We start from the raw sequence: 14,247 nt of genomic DNA, 5'->3' as shown, positions 1-14,247 counted from the left end.
GAGGGTTAACGTGGAAGGACAGGACTCGGAGCCATGATTTCCTCAGATTCCTTCAGAGACCCAGGTGTCGGGGGTTGTCCCTCCTCCCCCTGACCCTGCTAAACACCGGGCTTGGGGCCAGTTGCATTTCTTGCCTGTCACATGGTTTCCCAGATTAGCGGGGCCAGGGGAGGAGCAAGGTCCAGAGTCAAATCTGCTCAGAGCCCGGGCTTGACCAGAGAGGAGCAGGCAGACAGACTGGTCTGATCCCTCTTGGGTCCTCCAGCCATGAGGCTCCTCTGGGGACTGGCCTGGATGGCCAGTTTCTTTGCCCTATCCCTGCAGAAGCCCAGGTCGGGAAGGAAGGACACCAGTGCTTGAGGAGGACAGGGCTGGTGGCGGGAGAGCAGGCGTAGGGGACCTGAGGATGGGGGGACGGAGGGGCCTGGGGATGCTGAACACCAACCCTTCCTGCTCTCCCTAGGTTGCTCCTGTTTTCGCCTTCTGTGGTTCACCTGGGGGTCCCCCTGTCAGTGGGGGTGCAGCTCCAGGATGTTCCCCAGGGACAGGTGGTGGCAGGATCAGTGTTCCTGAGAAACCCATCCAACCTGAATGCCCTCTGCTCCACAAAGGCTGACTTTACCCTCAGCTCAGAAAAAGACTTCGTGCTCCTTAGCCTCCAGGTAACTAGCCTCCACTCCCCTCTATGGCTTCTTAGCAACTCTCATCCTGCTCCCCTCTGGTCAGCATTTTGTGCTCTCGCTAGGCTCCCCCTGCCACACTTGGCTGCCTTTCCTGTTTCTGTCTCCATCTCTGGCTTTTTCCTTCTGCCCTGTCTCTGACCTGCTCCCTCTCCCTGTCATGAAAGATCTCACCAGAAGAAGCAGAGAACTGTGGCCTCTACCGCCTCCTCAGTGGCCCCGAGGTCCAGCTGGTGGCCCAGTCAGCATGGCTGAAGAACTTTCTGTCCAGAAAGATAGATGTTCAGGGCGTCAACCTTCTTTTCTCCTCTCGCCGAGGGCACCTCTTTCTGCAGACTGACCAGCCTGTTTATAACCCTGGCCAGCGGGGTGAGTCAAGCCCTGGGCCTCTGCCTCTGGCTCTCCTAGCCTGCCCAGGGCATGTTTGACACCTGTAAGTAAGAGCCTGAATGTGCTACATAGGAAGGCTGCTTGGCAAATATTTGTTGTCCTCCTCTCACTGGCTGGGAGCAGTGAGGGCTGAGGCCCACCCTTTGCCAATGGATTCCTCCTCACCTCCTGCCCTTCTCTCCCAGTTCGATATCGGATCTTCGCTCTGGATCAAAAGATGCGCCCATCCACTGACACCCTGACGGTCACAGTAGAAGTGAGTCCCTGACTTCTGACCTTCTTGACCAGGAGGGCTGCTGATCTGCCCTCCCACCCGTGACCACTTCTACTCCCACTGCAGAACTCCCAAGGCCTCCGTGTGCGGAAGAGGGAAGTGCGCGTTTCCTCCATCTTCCAGGATGACTTCATGATTCCCGATATCTCAGAGTGAGTGCTCCCCCCCCCCCCTCCCCGGCCTGGCGACCGCCCCGCCATCCCCATCTTCATTGGCTCTCTGCCTCCAGCGCCCTGTCCGAGCTCAAACCTCCTCTCACAGTTCTGGGCTCCCCTCCAAGTCAGCCCTCTTCCTGGGAGCCAGGCCTCTGGCCTCCTGCACAAGTGAGCTGAGTCCCTCCCCCATCTGTAGGCCAGGGACATGGAGGATCTCAGCCCGGTTCTCAGATAGCCGAGACTCGAACAGCAGCACCCAGTTTGAGGTGAAGAAATATGGTGAGAGCTGGAGACGTGAGAGACAAGTCTCTCCTTTCCTCAAGGAGAAATGGAGAGAAGGGGAGGTCTGGGGACAGGGCAGGGCAGGGAGGTGTGGGTGCCATAGCCCTGAAGGGAGGGAAGTTTTCAGAGGGTCCTTTCACTGGAGTCTTACCTGCCACCCCTTCACCCTGAGTCAGTCCTTCCCAACTTCGAGGTGAAGATTGTTCCTGGAAAGCCCTACATCCTGGCAGTGCCTGGCTTTCTTGATGAGATCCAACTAGACGTCCAGGCCAGGTAACTCTCCCATCTCCTGTGTGGGGCACGCAGGGTTCCCCATCAAGTCTGAAGGAGCTGTGAAGCCCTGGTTCCTCTCACCCTAGTGCCACCCCCACCCCCTGAGACATGGGTGATATTTCCTAAACTCACCCTCTTCCCGCTCTCTCTGCGGCGGCAGGTACATCTATGGGAAGCCGGTGCAAGGGGTAGCATATGTGCGCTTTGGGCTCCTGAATGAGAATGGTGATAAGACTTTCCTTCGGGGGCTGGAGAGTCAGACTAAGGTAGGAAGGAGGGTGTGGGGAGCGTGGGAGGGTAGAGGTGAGGGGAGGAGAGGGAAAGGGAAGGGGGCCTGGGGGGGGGGGCAGGAGGGTCGTGCCCTCTGTGGGGAAGGGCAGGAGGGAGACAAATCTCACCCTAGGCCCTGTTTTCTTCTATGCCCCAGCTGGTGGATGGCCAGTGCCACATTTCCCTCTCAAAGGCTGAGGTTCAAGGTGCCCTGGAGAAGCTTAACATTAATGCTGCTGACCTCCCTGGGCTGCACCTCTATGTTGCAGCTGCCATCATTGAGTCTCCAGGTGAGGGGCTTCCCTTATTGTAACCCCTGCCCCCAACCCCTGACCTTCGAGCTGACCCTCTGTTCTCCAGCATAGACATGATTCCCTGCTCTTCTTACCCTTGTGTCTTGTGTCTTGTGCCCAAAGCCAGAAAAGACCCAGGAGACTGTCTCTCCCCAACTGTGTTTCTGGGTGGTTTCAGGAGAAGGTACTCCTGCTTCCATCTCAGTTTTCTTTTTCCCTTCACCCCACCCACACCCCCACCGCCACCCCCACCCCTGTCCATCTGGCAGACACGTTACACACCATCTGTGTGCTGGGTCCTGTGTAGGCCTCAGCAAACAGAGATGAATACAGGACGGCCCATGCCCTGAGCAGCTCACTGTCTTGTGAGCAAGAAACGCTTGAGCTGCATTCCCCCTCACTCTCCTGCTTATCCTTCTGGGGCTCTCTGTCCTCCACCTCTCTCTGCCCTATCTCTTGCAGGAGGAGAGATGGAGGAAGCAGAGCTCACATCTTGGCGTTTTGTGTCATCTCCCTTCTCCTTGGATCTTAGCAACACCAAGCGACACTTTGTGCCTGGGGCCCCCTTTCTGCTACAGGTTTCTTCTGGAGGAGAGGATGGGAGGGTGGGGTGTTGTCAAAAGGGCACATGGCCTCACTGAGCAGTCTCTTTTATCTGGCCCTCCTCCCTGCCCCAGGCCCTGGTCCGAGACGTATCTGGTTCCCCAGCCTCTGGTATTCCTGTCAAAGTTTCAGCCACGTTGTCTTCTGCTAGATCTGCTCCTAGAATCCAGGAGCTTGAACAAAACACAGATGGGAGCGGCCAAGTCACCATTCCCATCATTGTCTCTCAGTCCACTTCAGAAGTGCAGCTCTTGGTAGGACATCCGCTTGCGGGACAGGGTAGGAGAAGGAAAGAAAGGCTGGCTGGCTTCTGGAAAGCCAGGGGCTACCCTGGCTACCCCCCTGTCCTAGGCTGGGGGAAGAAGCTGGGTCCTGGGGTCTTTGCCACTGACCCTAGCCCTGCCCTGTCCCTCTTTCCAGGTGTCTGCAGGCTCCCCTCACCCTGCTGTAGCCAGGCTCACTGTGAGAGCCCCGCCCTCAGGAAGTTCTAGGTTTCTGTCCATTGAGCGGCCAGATCCTCGACCCCCTCGTGTCGAGGACACTCTCAACCTGAACCTGAGAGCTGTGGGTGTCAGCGGGGACAGCTTCTCTCATTACTACTACATGGTGCGCCTTGACCGGTTGTTGAGCAGGGGAGGGTGCAGGGATTGTCTCAGGCGGGAAGGAGCCCTGGGCACGGAGGGAACGGTTTTGAGATTGGGGATGTGCAGTAAAGAGGAAACCATCCTTGCCCCAGATCCTGTCCCGGGGCCGGATTGTGTCTATGAATCGGGAGCCCAGGAGGGACCTGACCTCAGTCTCCGTGTTTGTGGACCATCAGTTGGCACCCTCCTTCTACTTTGTGGCCTTCTACTATCATGGGGGCATTCCAGTGGCCAACTCCCTGCGGGTAGACATCCAGGCAGGGGCCTGTGAGGGCAAGGTAACTGGCATCGGGAGGGGCGGTGTGTTAGGGGATCGAGAGAGAAAGAAGAGAGATTGCGAGCGGGTACACTGAGGAGGAGTGGGGCTGAAAGAAGCTCTCCCCACTCTGACTGCCACCTCCTACCTCTGCCAGCTGGAGCTGAATGTGGGCAGCAACAAGGACTATCATCCTGGGGAGACTGTAAAGCTCCACCTGCAAACAGATTCTCCAGCCCTGGTGGCACTAGGAGCCATGGACATGGCTCTGTATGCTGTGGGTGGGAAGTCCCACAAACCCCTCAACATGGGCAAGGTTTGTCAAGACCTCAGTTTTCCCCGGCCCCTCTCCCCTTTTTCACTCATTGTCCTGCTGTCCTGAGCCCTGGACCCAACCCCGAGATCTCACGCAGGCTCCCCCGAGGCCTCCCTCAGATCTAGACTCCCGTGGTCTCTATTTCCCCATTCTCCGTATGTCTTTCAGGATTGCCCAAACCCTGCCTTCTCACCTGGAGCTGAGTGGCCGATCTGGCCCCTCAACTTGTCTGCAACATGCTGGCCTTTTCTTGCCAGGTCTTCCAAGTTATGAATAGCTATGACCTTGGCTGTGGTCCTGGAGGTGGAGACAATGCTCTTCAGGTGTTTGAGGCAGCTGGTCTGGCCTTTTCTGATGGAGACCTGTTGACCTCAGCCAGAAAGAGTGAGAACAGAGGAGGAAGGGGGGGTTGGGTGGTGGGAAGATCAGGAAGGAAGAGGGGTCTGGGGGCATAAGATGGGAGGAGGGTCAGTGCATAGGAAGGGAGCAAGGAGGGGAAGTGGGAGGCTACGTACCCTCTGCTTGACTGCGTCCTGCTTTCCACCAGGTCTGAGCTGTCCCAAAGAAGGAAAGCTCTCCCGGAATAAGAGAAACGTGAACTTCCAAAAGGCGATTCATGAGAAGTGTGAGTTGTGGGTGCCTGTGTAGCTTTCCACTAGGCCCAAGGGTTGGGGTGACAGGTCTGCCTCTTGGCAGCTCCGCTCCTGGGTGGGCCTTGTAAATGGTATTTGGGGCCAGAAACCCAAGTTCTGGGCTTGGGGATGGATGGAGGCTCTCTCCACTGGCCTCACCCAAGTTCCTGGTCTCTCAGGATGAGCCGTCGTGTATCTAGACGTCAGGGTAGGAAATGAGATGTGTCTCCATTTGGTTCCCCTGTGCTTACCCTCGCCTGGCCCTGCAGTGGGCCAGTATGCTTCCCCAGTAGCCAGGCGCTGCTGCCAGGATGGGCTGACGAGGCTGCCCATGGTACGCTCCTGCGAGCAGCGCGTGGCTCGGGTGCGGCACCCGGCCTGCCAGGGGCCCTTCCTGTCCTGCTGCCAGTTTGCTGAGGATCTGCGCAAGAAGTCCCGCTCCAGAGGCCAGGTGGGCCTTGCCCGAGGTGAGGCCCTGGGTGGCGCTGGGGGGCAGGCAGGCAGCCCTCTGGAAGGGCAGAATGGCCCCCCTCCTCATTGCCCTCCACTATGGTCCCCTAGCTCTGGAGGTCCTGCAGGAGGAGGACCTGATCGATGAAGATGACATTCCCGTGCGCAGCTTCTTCCCAGAGAACTGGCTCTGGACACTGGAAAAAGTGGACCGCGTCCGCCAGTGAGGGGTTGTGGTGGGCTTGGCCTTATCTCTTGGCTCTTGTCTGGGGCCAGCCCAGGGTGTGACAGGGCTTCTCGCCTTTCCTTCCGCAGATTGTCACCGATGCTCCCTGACTCTCTGACCACGTGGGAGATCCATGGTGTGAGCTTGTCTGAAAGCACAGGTGACATGGCCCTGTCTAGACCTCGGTGCTCCCCCGTCTCTCTCCCCTGGACCAAGCTCCCCATGTAGCCCTCTGCTCTTAGCATAGGGCTGGGGGCAAACTCCTGGGGACGTCTGTGTCAGTGTGTGCTGGGGCCCAGAGACTAGGAAGTGGCTGTAGGGGACGGGGAGTAGGGCAGAACTGGGTCACCTCTGGGACCCTGTGGCCTCTGGTCTCTGCGCCCCCTGCCTCACCGCCCCCCATCTGCCAGGCCTGTGTGTGGCTACACCAGTCCAGATCCGAGTGTTCCGTGAGTTTCACTTGCACCTCCGCCTGCCCGTCTCCATCCGCCGCTTTGAGCAGCTTGAGCTGCGGCCTGTCCTCTACAACTACCTGAAAGACAATCTGACCGTGAGGCACTGGAGAAGCCTGAGCTTCCAGGGAGTGGGTGGGAGCCAGCGTGGGTGAAGTGTGGGAGCCCAGCTGGGTGGGGGCTCTGGCCATCCCCGTCTTCCTGCACCCAGGTGAGCGTCCACGTGTCCCCAGTGGAGGGGCTGTGCCTGGCTGGAGGCGGAGGGCTGGCCCAGAGTGTCCTGGTGCCCGCAGGCTCTGCCCGGCCTGTCAGCTTCTCTGTGGTGCCCACGGCGGCGACAGCTGTATCCCTGAAGGTGGTGGCTCGAGGGTCCTGGGATTTTCCCGTGGGGGACGCTGTGTCTAAGGTTCTACAAATTCAGGTGAATGGAGCAGTCCTGAGTCCAGGTCCCTAGGCTCCCAGATATACATTTTCCCCTCGCCCCTCAAACCCTCTATACCCTCTCTGCCGGCCAGGCCAGAGGCCCCTGAATACCTTGGTCTGATTGTCTTCTACAATTCTGATCCCACTCTGTCCCTGAGATTCACACTCCCAAGTCCCAGGGGGTGTGCAGTGGGAGGGGCAGGTCATAGTGTTGTGTGACCTCTCATAGCTGCATTTCCCCTGAGACAGAAAGAAGGGGCCATCCACACGGAGGAGATTGTCTATGAACTCAATCCCCTGGGTGAGTGGCCCCCTGCTTCTGGCCACCAGTGTCCTGATTGGGAGATGTGGGCCGCCAAACAGATTGCCAACTTCCCCCATTCCCCCAGACCACCGAGCCCGGACCTTGGAGATTCCCGGCAGCTCTGACCCCAATATCATCCCAGATGGAGATTTCAGCAGCTTTGTCAGGGTTACAGGTGGGAGTGCCCTCCAGTCTGTCCCCAGGGCAGCCTCAGATTCATGTGAAGCCCACAGACCCCTGTTAGATCCCGTGGGTCCTCAGACCTGCTCACTGACCCTTGCCCCTCCATTTCCCCTCTAGCCTCACATCCCTTGGACACTTTGGGCTCTAAGGGGGTCTTGTCGCCGGGAGGCCTGGCATCCCTCCTGAGGCTTCCCCAGGGCTGTGGAGAACAAACCATGATCTACTTGGCTCCTACATTGGCTGCTTCCCGCTACCTGGACAAGACGGAGCAGTGGAGCACACTGCCTCCCGAGACAAAGGACCATGCTGTGGATCTGATCCAGAAAGGTGCCAGGCACAGGGCGAGTAGGCATGGGGCTGGGAGGCGACAGTTAGAGGCAGGGGGTGGCCCAGCTTGCTGGAGGGAACAGGAGGGGGCGCCTGTTGGGAATGGGGAGCGTGGCCCCAGGCACCTCTGGTGGGGAGTGAGTGTCACCTCAGCAGCTGCCTCTTGTCCTCAAGGTTACATGCGGATCCAGCAGTTTCGTAAAACGAATGGTTCCTACGGGGCTTGGTTACATCGAGATAGCAGCACCTGGTGAGATTGGGAGTGTTTTCAGGTCTCTGAGAGGGGCTGGGGGTAGGGTGGGGTGCAGAGCCAGGTACAGTGGGAGGGTGGGTAACCGGTGCCTGGGTGAGCAGGGATGTGTCCCCTGTGGGGACCAGGCACTGTCCCCAGCCATCTTGCTCTCCCCACCAGGCTGACGGCCTTTGTGCTGAAGGTACTGAGTCTGGCTCAGGAGCAGGTGGGCGGCTCACCTGAAAAGCTGCAGGAGACAGCCAAGTGGCTGCTGTCCCAGCAGCAAGCGGACGGTTCATTCCAGGACCCTTGCCCGGTCTTACACAGGGGCATGCAGGTTCGGGGCTGAGGCCGGTCAGAGGATCCCAGGTGGGAGGGCCCTTCCTGTTCCCACCCGCCTGCCCCCTGCCCCACTCTTGGCTGACATCTTTTCTGCCCCCTTCAACTAGGGGGGCCTGGTGGGAGACGATGAGACTGTGGCACTCACAGCCTTTGTAGTCATCGCCCTTCAGCACGGGCTGGCCATCTTCCAGGATGACGCTGCAGAGCAGTTGAAACAGAAAGTGGTAAGTGTACCCAGGTGTCTGCCCTTTCCTGATCCCCAGCTACCCCCCTCCCCCCTACCCCTGCTTTCTCCCCAGGAAGCTGGGTGTCCAGCTCCCTGACCTTCCTCCCCACTTTGTCCTAGGAAACCTCCATCTTAAGAGCAAACTTGTTCTTGGGGGAGAAGGCAAGTGTTGGGACCCTGGGTGCTCATGCAGCTGCCATCACGGCCTATGCCCTGACTCTCAGCAAGGCTCCTGAGGACCTGCAGGAGGTTGCCCACCGCAACCTCCTGGCCATGGCCCAGAAGACTGGGGGTGAGAGCCACGGGGATCCTGGCAATGAGCCTGGGCCATGGGGGACCCCAGGACCCCTGAGTGTGCCCAAAGGGAGAAATTGAGTGAAGATCTTAAGGAGGAATGAAAGCATGAGCAGAGATAATTGGGGGAGCATCAGAGGGTCAGGCAACTAGGGCCCGCCCCCCATTCACCCATGGGTCTCTGCACTTCCAGATAACCTGTACTGGGGCTCAGTCCCTGGTTCTCAGGGCAACGCCATCCCACCTACCATGGTTCCTCAAGGCCCAACAGACCCTGTGCCCCAGGCCCCGGCTGTGTGGATTGAAACCACTGCCTACGCCCTGCTTGACCTGCTGCTTCGGGAGGGCAAGTCAGAGATGGCTGACCACGCTGCAGCCTGGCTTACCCACCAGGGCAGTTTCCAAGGCGGGTTCCGTAGCACCCAGGTAGGAGCTGCCCGGGGGCTCCGGGGGTGGGTGGTCCTGAGACAGAGTGCCTGAGCGCTGGCTCACCTCCCCAGGACACGGTGATTGCTTTGGATGCTCTGTCTGCATACTGGATTGTTTCCCACACCACCAAAGAGAGGGGGCTCAATGTGACCCTTAGCTCCATAGGCCGCAGTGGGTTCAAGTCCCATGAGCTGCAGCTGAACAACCACCAAGTGCAGGGGCTGGAGGAGGAGCTGCAGGTGAGCCACTCCCTCACCTGGCTTGCCATGCCCCCGCCAACCCTACTGTGGCCAGGCCAGAAGCTGTCACCCTTCCACCCCCAGCCCTGTGGAATCCCCACGGGAGCTTGTCCTGATATCCTTGTGGGAAGATACTTGCTGAGTGACCTAGAGAAAGTCACCTAACCTCTGAGCTTCATTTATCTCATCTCAAAAGTAATATATGCAGAGTCTACCCACCAGGGTTTTTAGGAGGCTGAAGTGAGGTAGTGGATGTGGAGGAGTAAACCTCATGAGTTTGGGAGAGGAGGAGAAGGTGAAGAGGAGAAGAGGAGAGGGTGTGTTCGGGGAGGAGGTGTCCTGTGTGCCTTCCTGACATCTCTTTGCCTTCTCTGTTCCTGCAAGTTTTCCTTGGGCAGCAAGATTAATGTGAAAGTGGGAGGCAACAGCAAAGGGATCCTGAAGGTGAGAGCCAGCGGCCGTGAACACCTGGGTCCTGGCCAGGGGTGGTCATGGTCTTGAGAGGGAGGCCTGAGGGCAGAGGTCATGGTCAAGGAAGGAGGGAGCCCCCCTGGGGTGGGCAGCCCCCATCAAGGCTGATGGTGTACACACCCAGGGCTCTCCCCTGAGCCACAGGCCCCGCGTGTCTCCTGGCACCTCCACCACAGTGCCACCCCAACCCCTTCTTCCTCCTGTGTGCCCTCACCTGGCTGATGGGGCCCCTTCCCTATGGGATCCTAGGCACCGCTCTAGAGGCCACCTTAGTGTCCCTACCCCAACCCTTCCTTATGACCCTGGCATCTCCTCCTCTACTGCCCTGCTGCCCAGGGCCCTTGTCACTTGTTTCCTGGACTCTGCCAGATGGTTTTGGAACTTCTCCCTACCCCCGTATCTTTCCCCTCTTACCCATTGTGCACATGGCAGGGGTATCAACCTTCTGAAAACACTAGTCAGACTAGCCCTGGAGAAAAGCCAGACTCTTCCACCTGCACGATCAAGCGTCTGCCCACTTCCCTGACTAGACAGATCTGCTCATCTACACAGATCTCCTTGCCTTGAATGTCCTTCCCTCCTTCTTCCCGAGTGACAGACTTGTTCTCCTGGAAGCTTGGGCCAGAAGTCTTCTTGGAGCTTTCCATCCCAGCCTCTTCTATGCCCCCTGGAGAGCACTTGCCCCTGAGGGCAGGCCCCTGCCTCCTGTCTCACTGGCTAACCCCAGACCTGGGCCGTGTGTATTTATAGACTGGTCAGGAGGGAGGAGAGGGGCCCAAAGCCTGGACTCCCTCAGTCCAGGAGATGCCCCAGGTATGGCCCCGGAAAAGGTCTGTGCTCCAAACGTGCCCTGTTCTCACCCCTTGTTGAGCTAGATCCTTCGTACCTATAACGTCCTGGACCTGAAGAACACGACCTGTGAGGATCTTCAGATTGAAGTTTCGGTTGTGGGTCATGTTGAATACACAAGTGAGTGTTGGGGTCGGAGGCCTAGGGCCCTGAGGGGGCCAGTGCCGAGTGCCAAGTCATGACGTCATCACCGTCGCTGTGCAGGGGAGGCCAATGAGGACTACGAGGACTACGTGTATGAGGAGATTCCAGCCAAGGACGACCCGGACGCCAGTTCCCAGACCGTGACACCCCTGGAACTGTTTGAGAGACGCCGGAACCGCCGCAGGCGGGAGGCCCCCAAGGCGCCTGAGGAGGAGGAATCCAGAGTACAGTACACTGTGTGCATCTGGTGAGCACTGGGGCTGCACTGGCACAGGGGCATCGCTGGGCCAGGAGGCAGAGGCCGGGAAGCAGAGGCCGGGAGATGGAGGCTGCATCCGCCAGCCAGGGCATGTGGGCCCCGGTCGTGTTGCTCTGCAGGCGCAACGGCAAGGTGGGGCTGTCAGGCATGGCCATTGCGGACATCACCCTCCTGAGTGGATTCAGCGCCCTGCGTGCCGACCTGGAGAAGGTGTGGTCAGCATCTTGGGGGCAGTGGGGAGTGGTGAAAGCGCTGTGCGCTCGGGAGCCTGCTCTGTCCCTGATCTTAGCTGCTGAGCCCTGTCTGGTGCAGGGCTCAGGGCTACCTCCCAGTGACCATCTGTCCTTCCCCACAGCTGACCTCCCTCTCTGACCGTTATGTGAGTCATTTTGAGACTGAGGGGCCGCATGTCCTGCTGTACTTTGACTCGGTGAGCTGGGAGGGGCAACCCAGGGAAGGAGGACACTGGGTTTAGTGAGCATGGGTGACAAGGTTCCCCAGGGGGCAGCTGGATCAGCAGCCAGCGCTCTGGGAGAGAGCCTGTGGTGTGAGCAGGGAGACAGGACAGACGAGTGCTGCAGCAGGGTTCTGTGCAGGCTGGGAGGCCACCCTGTCACCCTGTTGGTGGGCGGGCGATGGGGGCCGAGTTGGGATGCGGCTTGGGGGCTGGTGCCAGTCAGCATTCAGTAAAGCTGAATTTACTCAACTGAGGTCTGCCTTGCTTGTTCCTAGTTGACCTTCCTCATTTTGGGGGTTTTGTTTTTGATATTGAAGTGTATTTTCTTTTAGAAAGTGTTAATAGTCACGGATGAGTTTTTGTCTTTTTGTGCCTTTATTTGGCTAAAGCAAACAATCATCCAATCCTCTGAAGGCCCTCAAACTTTTTTTGAACGTGAACTGTAATCTCTTGGAGAAAATGTGAAAAAGATGTGTTAATACTGTAACACCATTAAGCCAGGCACTTGGGGATCAAGGAACCCCCCCACTGCCCTGCCCAGTGCCTGCCGACGGGCTGGATCCCCCATTAGCCTGAGAAGCTGGGCAAAGGAGTTTGGTTGAAGATGAGGGGCCAGGAAGATTCCTGGGTGAGGAGTTGACTTAAGCAGCCCAGCTCAGGAGGGAAAGTGGCAGGGTACTGGGCAGGACCAAGCCAGTGTGGGCGTGAGGAGACAGGTCTGGGCCTAAGTCAGGAGCTGCAGGGTCACAGAGGTGGGCGAGTGACAGCACCTGCCGTTAGGTTATGACAGATAAATGGAGACCCTGTTGCACTGGTGATGAAGCAAGGCTGTCGGGAGGGGGGCGGGCTTTGGGGCAGGCAGAGGGAGTCTGGGGAACTTCTAGGTCTCACAGCAATCCTAATGCAAGAATGAGGCTGAATGTTTAATTTGGGACTCATCGGCTGGGAAGGTTTTGGTGAAAGCCAAGGAACAGTTGAGACCTCGGGAACGCAGGGGACGGGAGGAGCCCAGGCCCCAGACTGAGCCTCCAGGGAGGAAGAAGAGGAACGGTCACGCATGATGAGGTCAGAGAGAGCCAGGGACGGCCAAAAGCTACCCTGAGCTTAGAGAGTTTCATGCACAATGTGTCCATGATGTGAGACTGCCCCTGGGCACTGGAGACTGCGACGTCACTGACTGGCAGTGAAGTCAGCAGAGACCTTGCAGAGCAGTTTTTAGAATTCCGGCAGACAGAAGGCAGTAGGATGTGAAAGATACTAAAGATAAGACCAGGAATAGGTCAAGGAGATGCAGCACAGTGGCCCGCAGCGCCCAGAGAGCATGCCCTGACCTCTCCTCCCCGCTGTGTCAGGTCCCCACGTCTCGGGAGTGTGTGGGCTTTGGAGCAGTGCAGGAGGTGCCTGTGGGGCTCGTGCAGCCGGCCAGCGCCGCCCTGTATGATTACTACAACCCTGGTGAGCACCTGGGGACACTCAGCAGGTGGGGAGCAGGTGTCCCTGTGTGAGACATCAGGAGCTGGGGCCATGCCGTGGCAGGATGTCCTGCGGCTCCTTGGGATGAAGTGGGGGATGGCGGAGGGACATGAGCTCTAGCCGCCCTCTCTCTTCCCCAGAGCACAAGTGTTCTGTGTTCTATGGGGCACCCACTAAGAGCAAACTCTTGTCCACGTTGTGCTCCGCTGACGTCTGCCAGTGTGCCGAGGGTGAGTCCCAGGGCTGGGAGGGAGGGCAGGGAGCCTGTGAGGCGAGGGCCTGCGCTGTCTCACCTGGGCCCCTGATGCAGGGAAGTGCCCCCGGCAGCGTCGTGCCCTGGAGCGGGGGCTGCAGGACGAGACCGGCTACAGGATGAGGTTCGCCTGCTACTACCCCCGAGTGCAGTACGGTCAGTCTTCCGCGGCCGCCGCCAGGGTCTCTGCCTGGGCCTGCTCCTGACCAGAGCCGGAACACACCTGTGCTCCCTTCTCTTAAATTCCCCCACAGGCTTCCAGGTTAAGGTCCTCCGAGAAGATGGCAGAGCTGCCTTCCGCCTCTTTGAGACCAGCATCACCCAAGTCATTCATTTCAGTATGAGGGGAACGGATGGGCGGGTGGCTGGGGTGGGGGATAGGGAGCCGAGGTCAAGGGTTTGTGGCCCAGGTGCTCTGGACGGTATAAGTTCAGGGCCTCAGCTCAAAGCCTCTTGGAAGCTCCGGGCTTGTCCATAAATCGAAAAGCGGCCGTACCTCCCCATAAGGAGCGGTGAGGGCCAGATGAGTGGTTCCACGCACAGCCCTGGGCCCCCCGCTCACCCCAGACCTTCTGCCCCCCTCTGACTACTCCTGTGTACATCATCCTTTCAGCCAAGGACACCAAGGCCAAGGTCGGTCAGACCCGAAACTTCCTGGTTCGAGACTCTTGCCGCCTTCGCTTGGAACCTGGGAAGGAATATTTGATCATGGGTCTGGACGGGGCTACCTCGGACCTCAAGGGAGAGTGAGTTCTCTGGGCCTCCTCTGTCTCCTGCTCTCCTCATGCCTCATGAGGGAATGGATGCCCAGCACCCAGACCTGCCCCATCAGAAACCAGGTGCCTCGTGCCCTCCTCTCACACCTCCCCACCCTCCCACCCCTGCTGACTGCCTTTTTGCCTCTGCAGCCCCCAATACCTGCTGGACTCGAATAGCTGGATTGAGGAGATGCCCTCCAAACGCCTGTGCCAGAGCACCCGCCACCGGGCAGCCTGCGCCCAGCTCAGTGACTTCCTCCAGGAGTACGGCACTCAGGGGTGCCAGGTGTGAGGGTCACCCTCCGCCTCCCCCAGCTGATACCTGGATTGTTGCTGTGCCCGGGCCCCTGGACAATAAAGGCCTCTGGCAGCAAAGTGTCAGTGTGTC

General features: G+C 58.8%; 1 protein-coding gene across 1 annotated transcript; it reads left to right on the top strand.

Moving 5' to 3' along the window:
- Positions 1-172: 172 nt before the first annotated feature.
- C4A (complement C4A (Rodgers blood group)) lies at positions 173-14,234 on the top strand. The gene is made up of 41 exons (XM_041772774.1): positions 173-332; positions 464-662; positions 848-1,049; positions 1,256-1,326; positions 1,411-1,496; positions 1,696-1,778; positions 1,958-2,054; positions 2,215-2,320; positions 2,482-2,614; positions 3,080-3,195; positions 3,295-3,474; positions 3,641-3,826; positions 3,957-4,142; positions 4,278-4,436; positions 4,694-4,820; positions 4,984-5,061; positions 5,338-5,535; positions 5,630-5,741; positions 5,834-5,904; positions 6,155-6,294; positions 6,408-6,617; positions 6,869-6,920; positions 7,009-7,098; positions 7,224-7,433; positions 7,608-7,683; positions 7,846-8,002; positions 8,115-8,231; positions 8,354-8,525; positions 8,721-8,953; positions 9,028-9,195; positions 9,580-9,639; positions 10,542-10,635; positions 10,720-10,906; positions 11,038-11,128; positions 11,274-11,348; positions 12,728-12,830; positions 12,989-13,078; positions 13,159-13,257; positions 13,356-13,439; positions 13,715-13,847; positions 14,010-14,234. Exons 1-41 carry the CDS (start codon positions 268-270, stop codon positions 14,149-14,151), a joined length of 5,238 nt encoding a protein of 1,745 aa, XP_041628708.1. The 5' UTR covers positions 173-267; the 3' UTR covers positions 14,152-14,234.
- The last annotated feature ends 13 nt before the right edge of the window (positions 14,235-14,247 follow it).

This window comes from Vulpes lagopus, chromosome 1 (genome assembly GCF_018345385.1).
Source record: "Vulpes lagopus strain Blue_001 chromosome 1, ASM1834538v1, whole genome shotgun sequence".
NCBI classification, from domain to species: domain Eukaryota; kingdom Metazoa; phylum Chordata; class Mammalia; order Carnivora; family Canidae; genus Vulpes; species Vulpes lagopus.
Note: the sequence above shows the minus strand (reverse complement) of the source record. Positions and strands in the feature narration are given on the sequence as shown.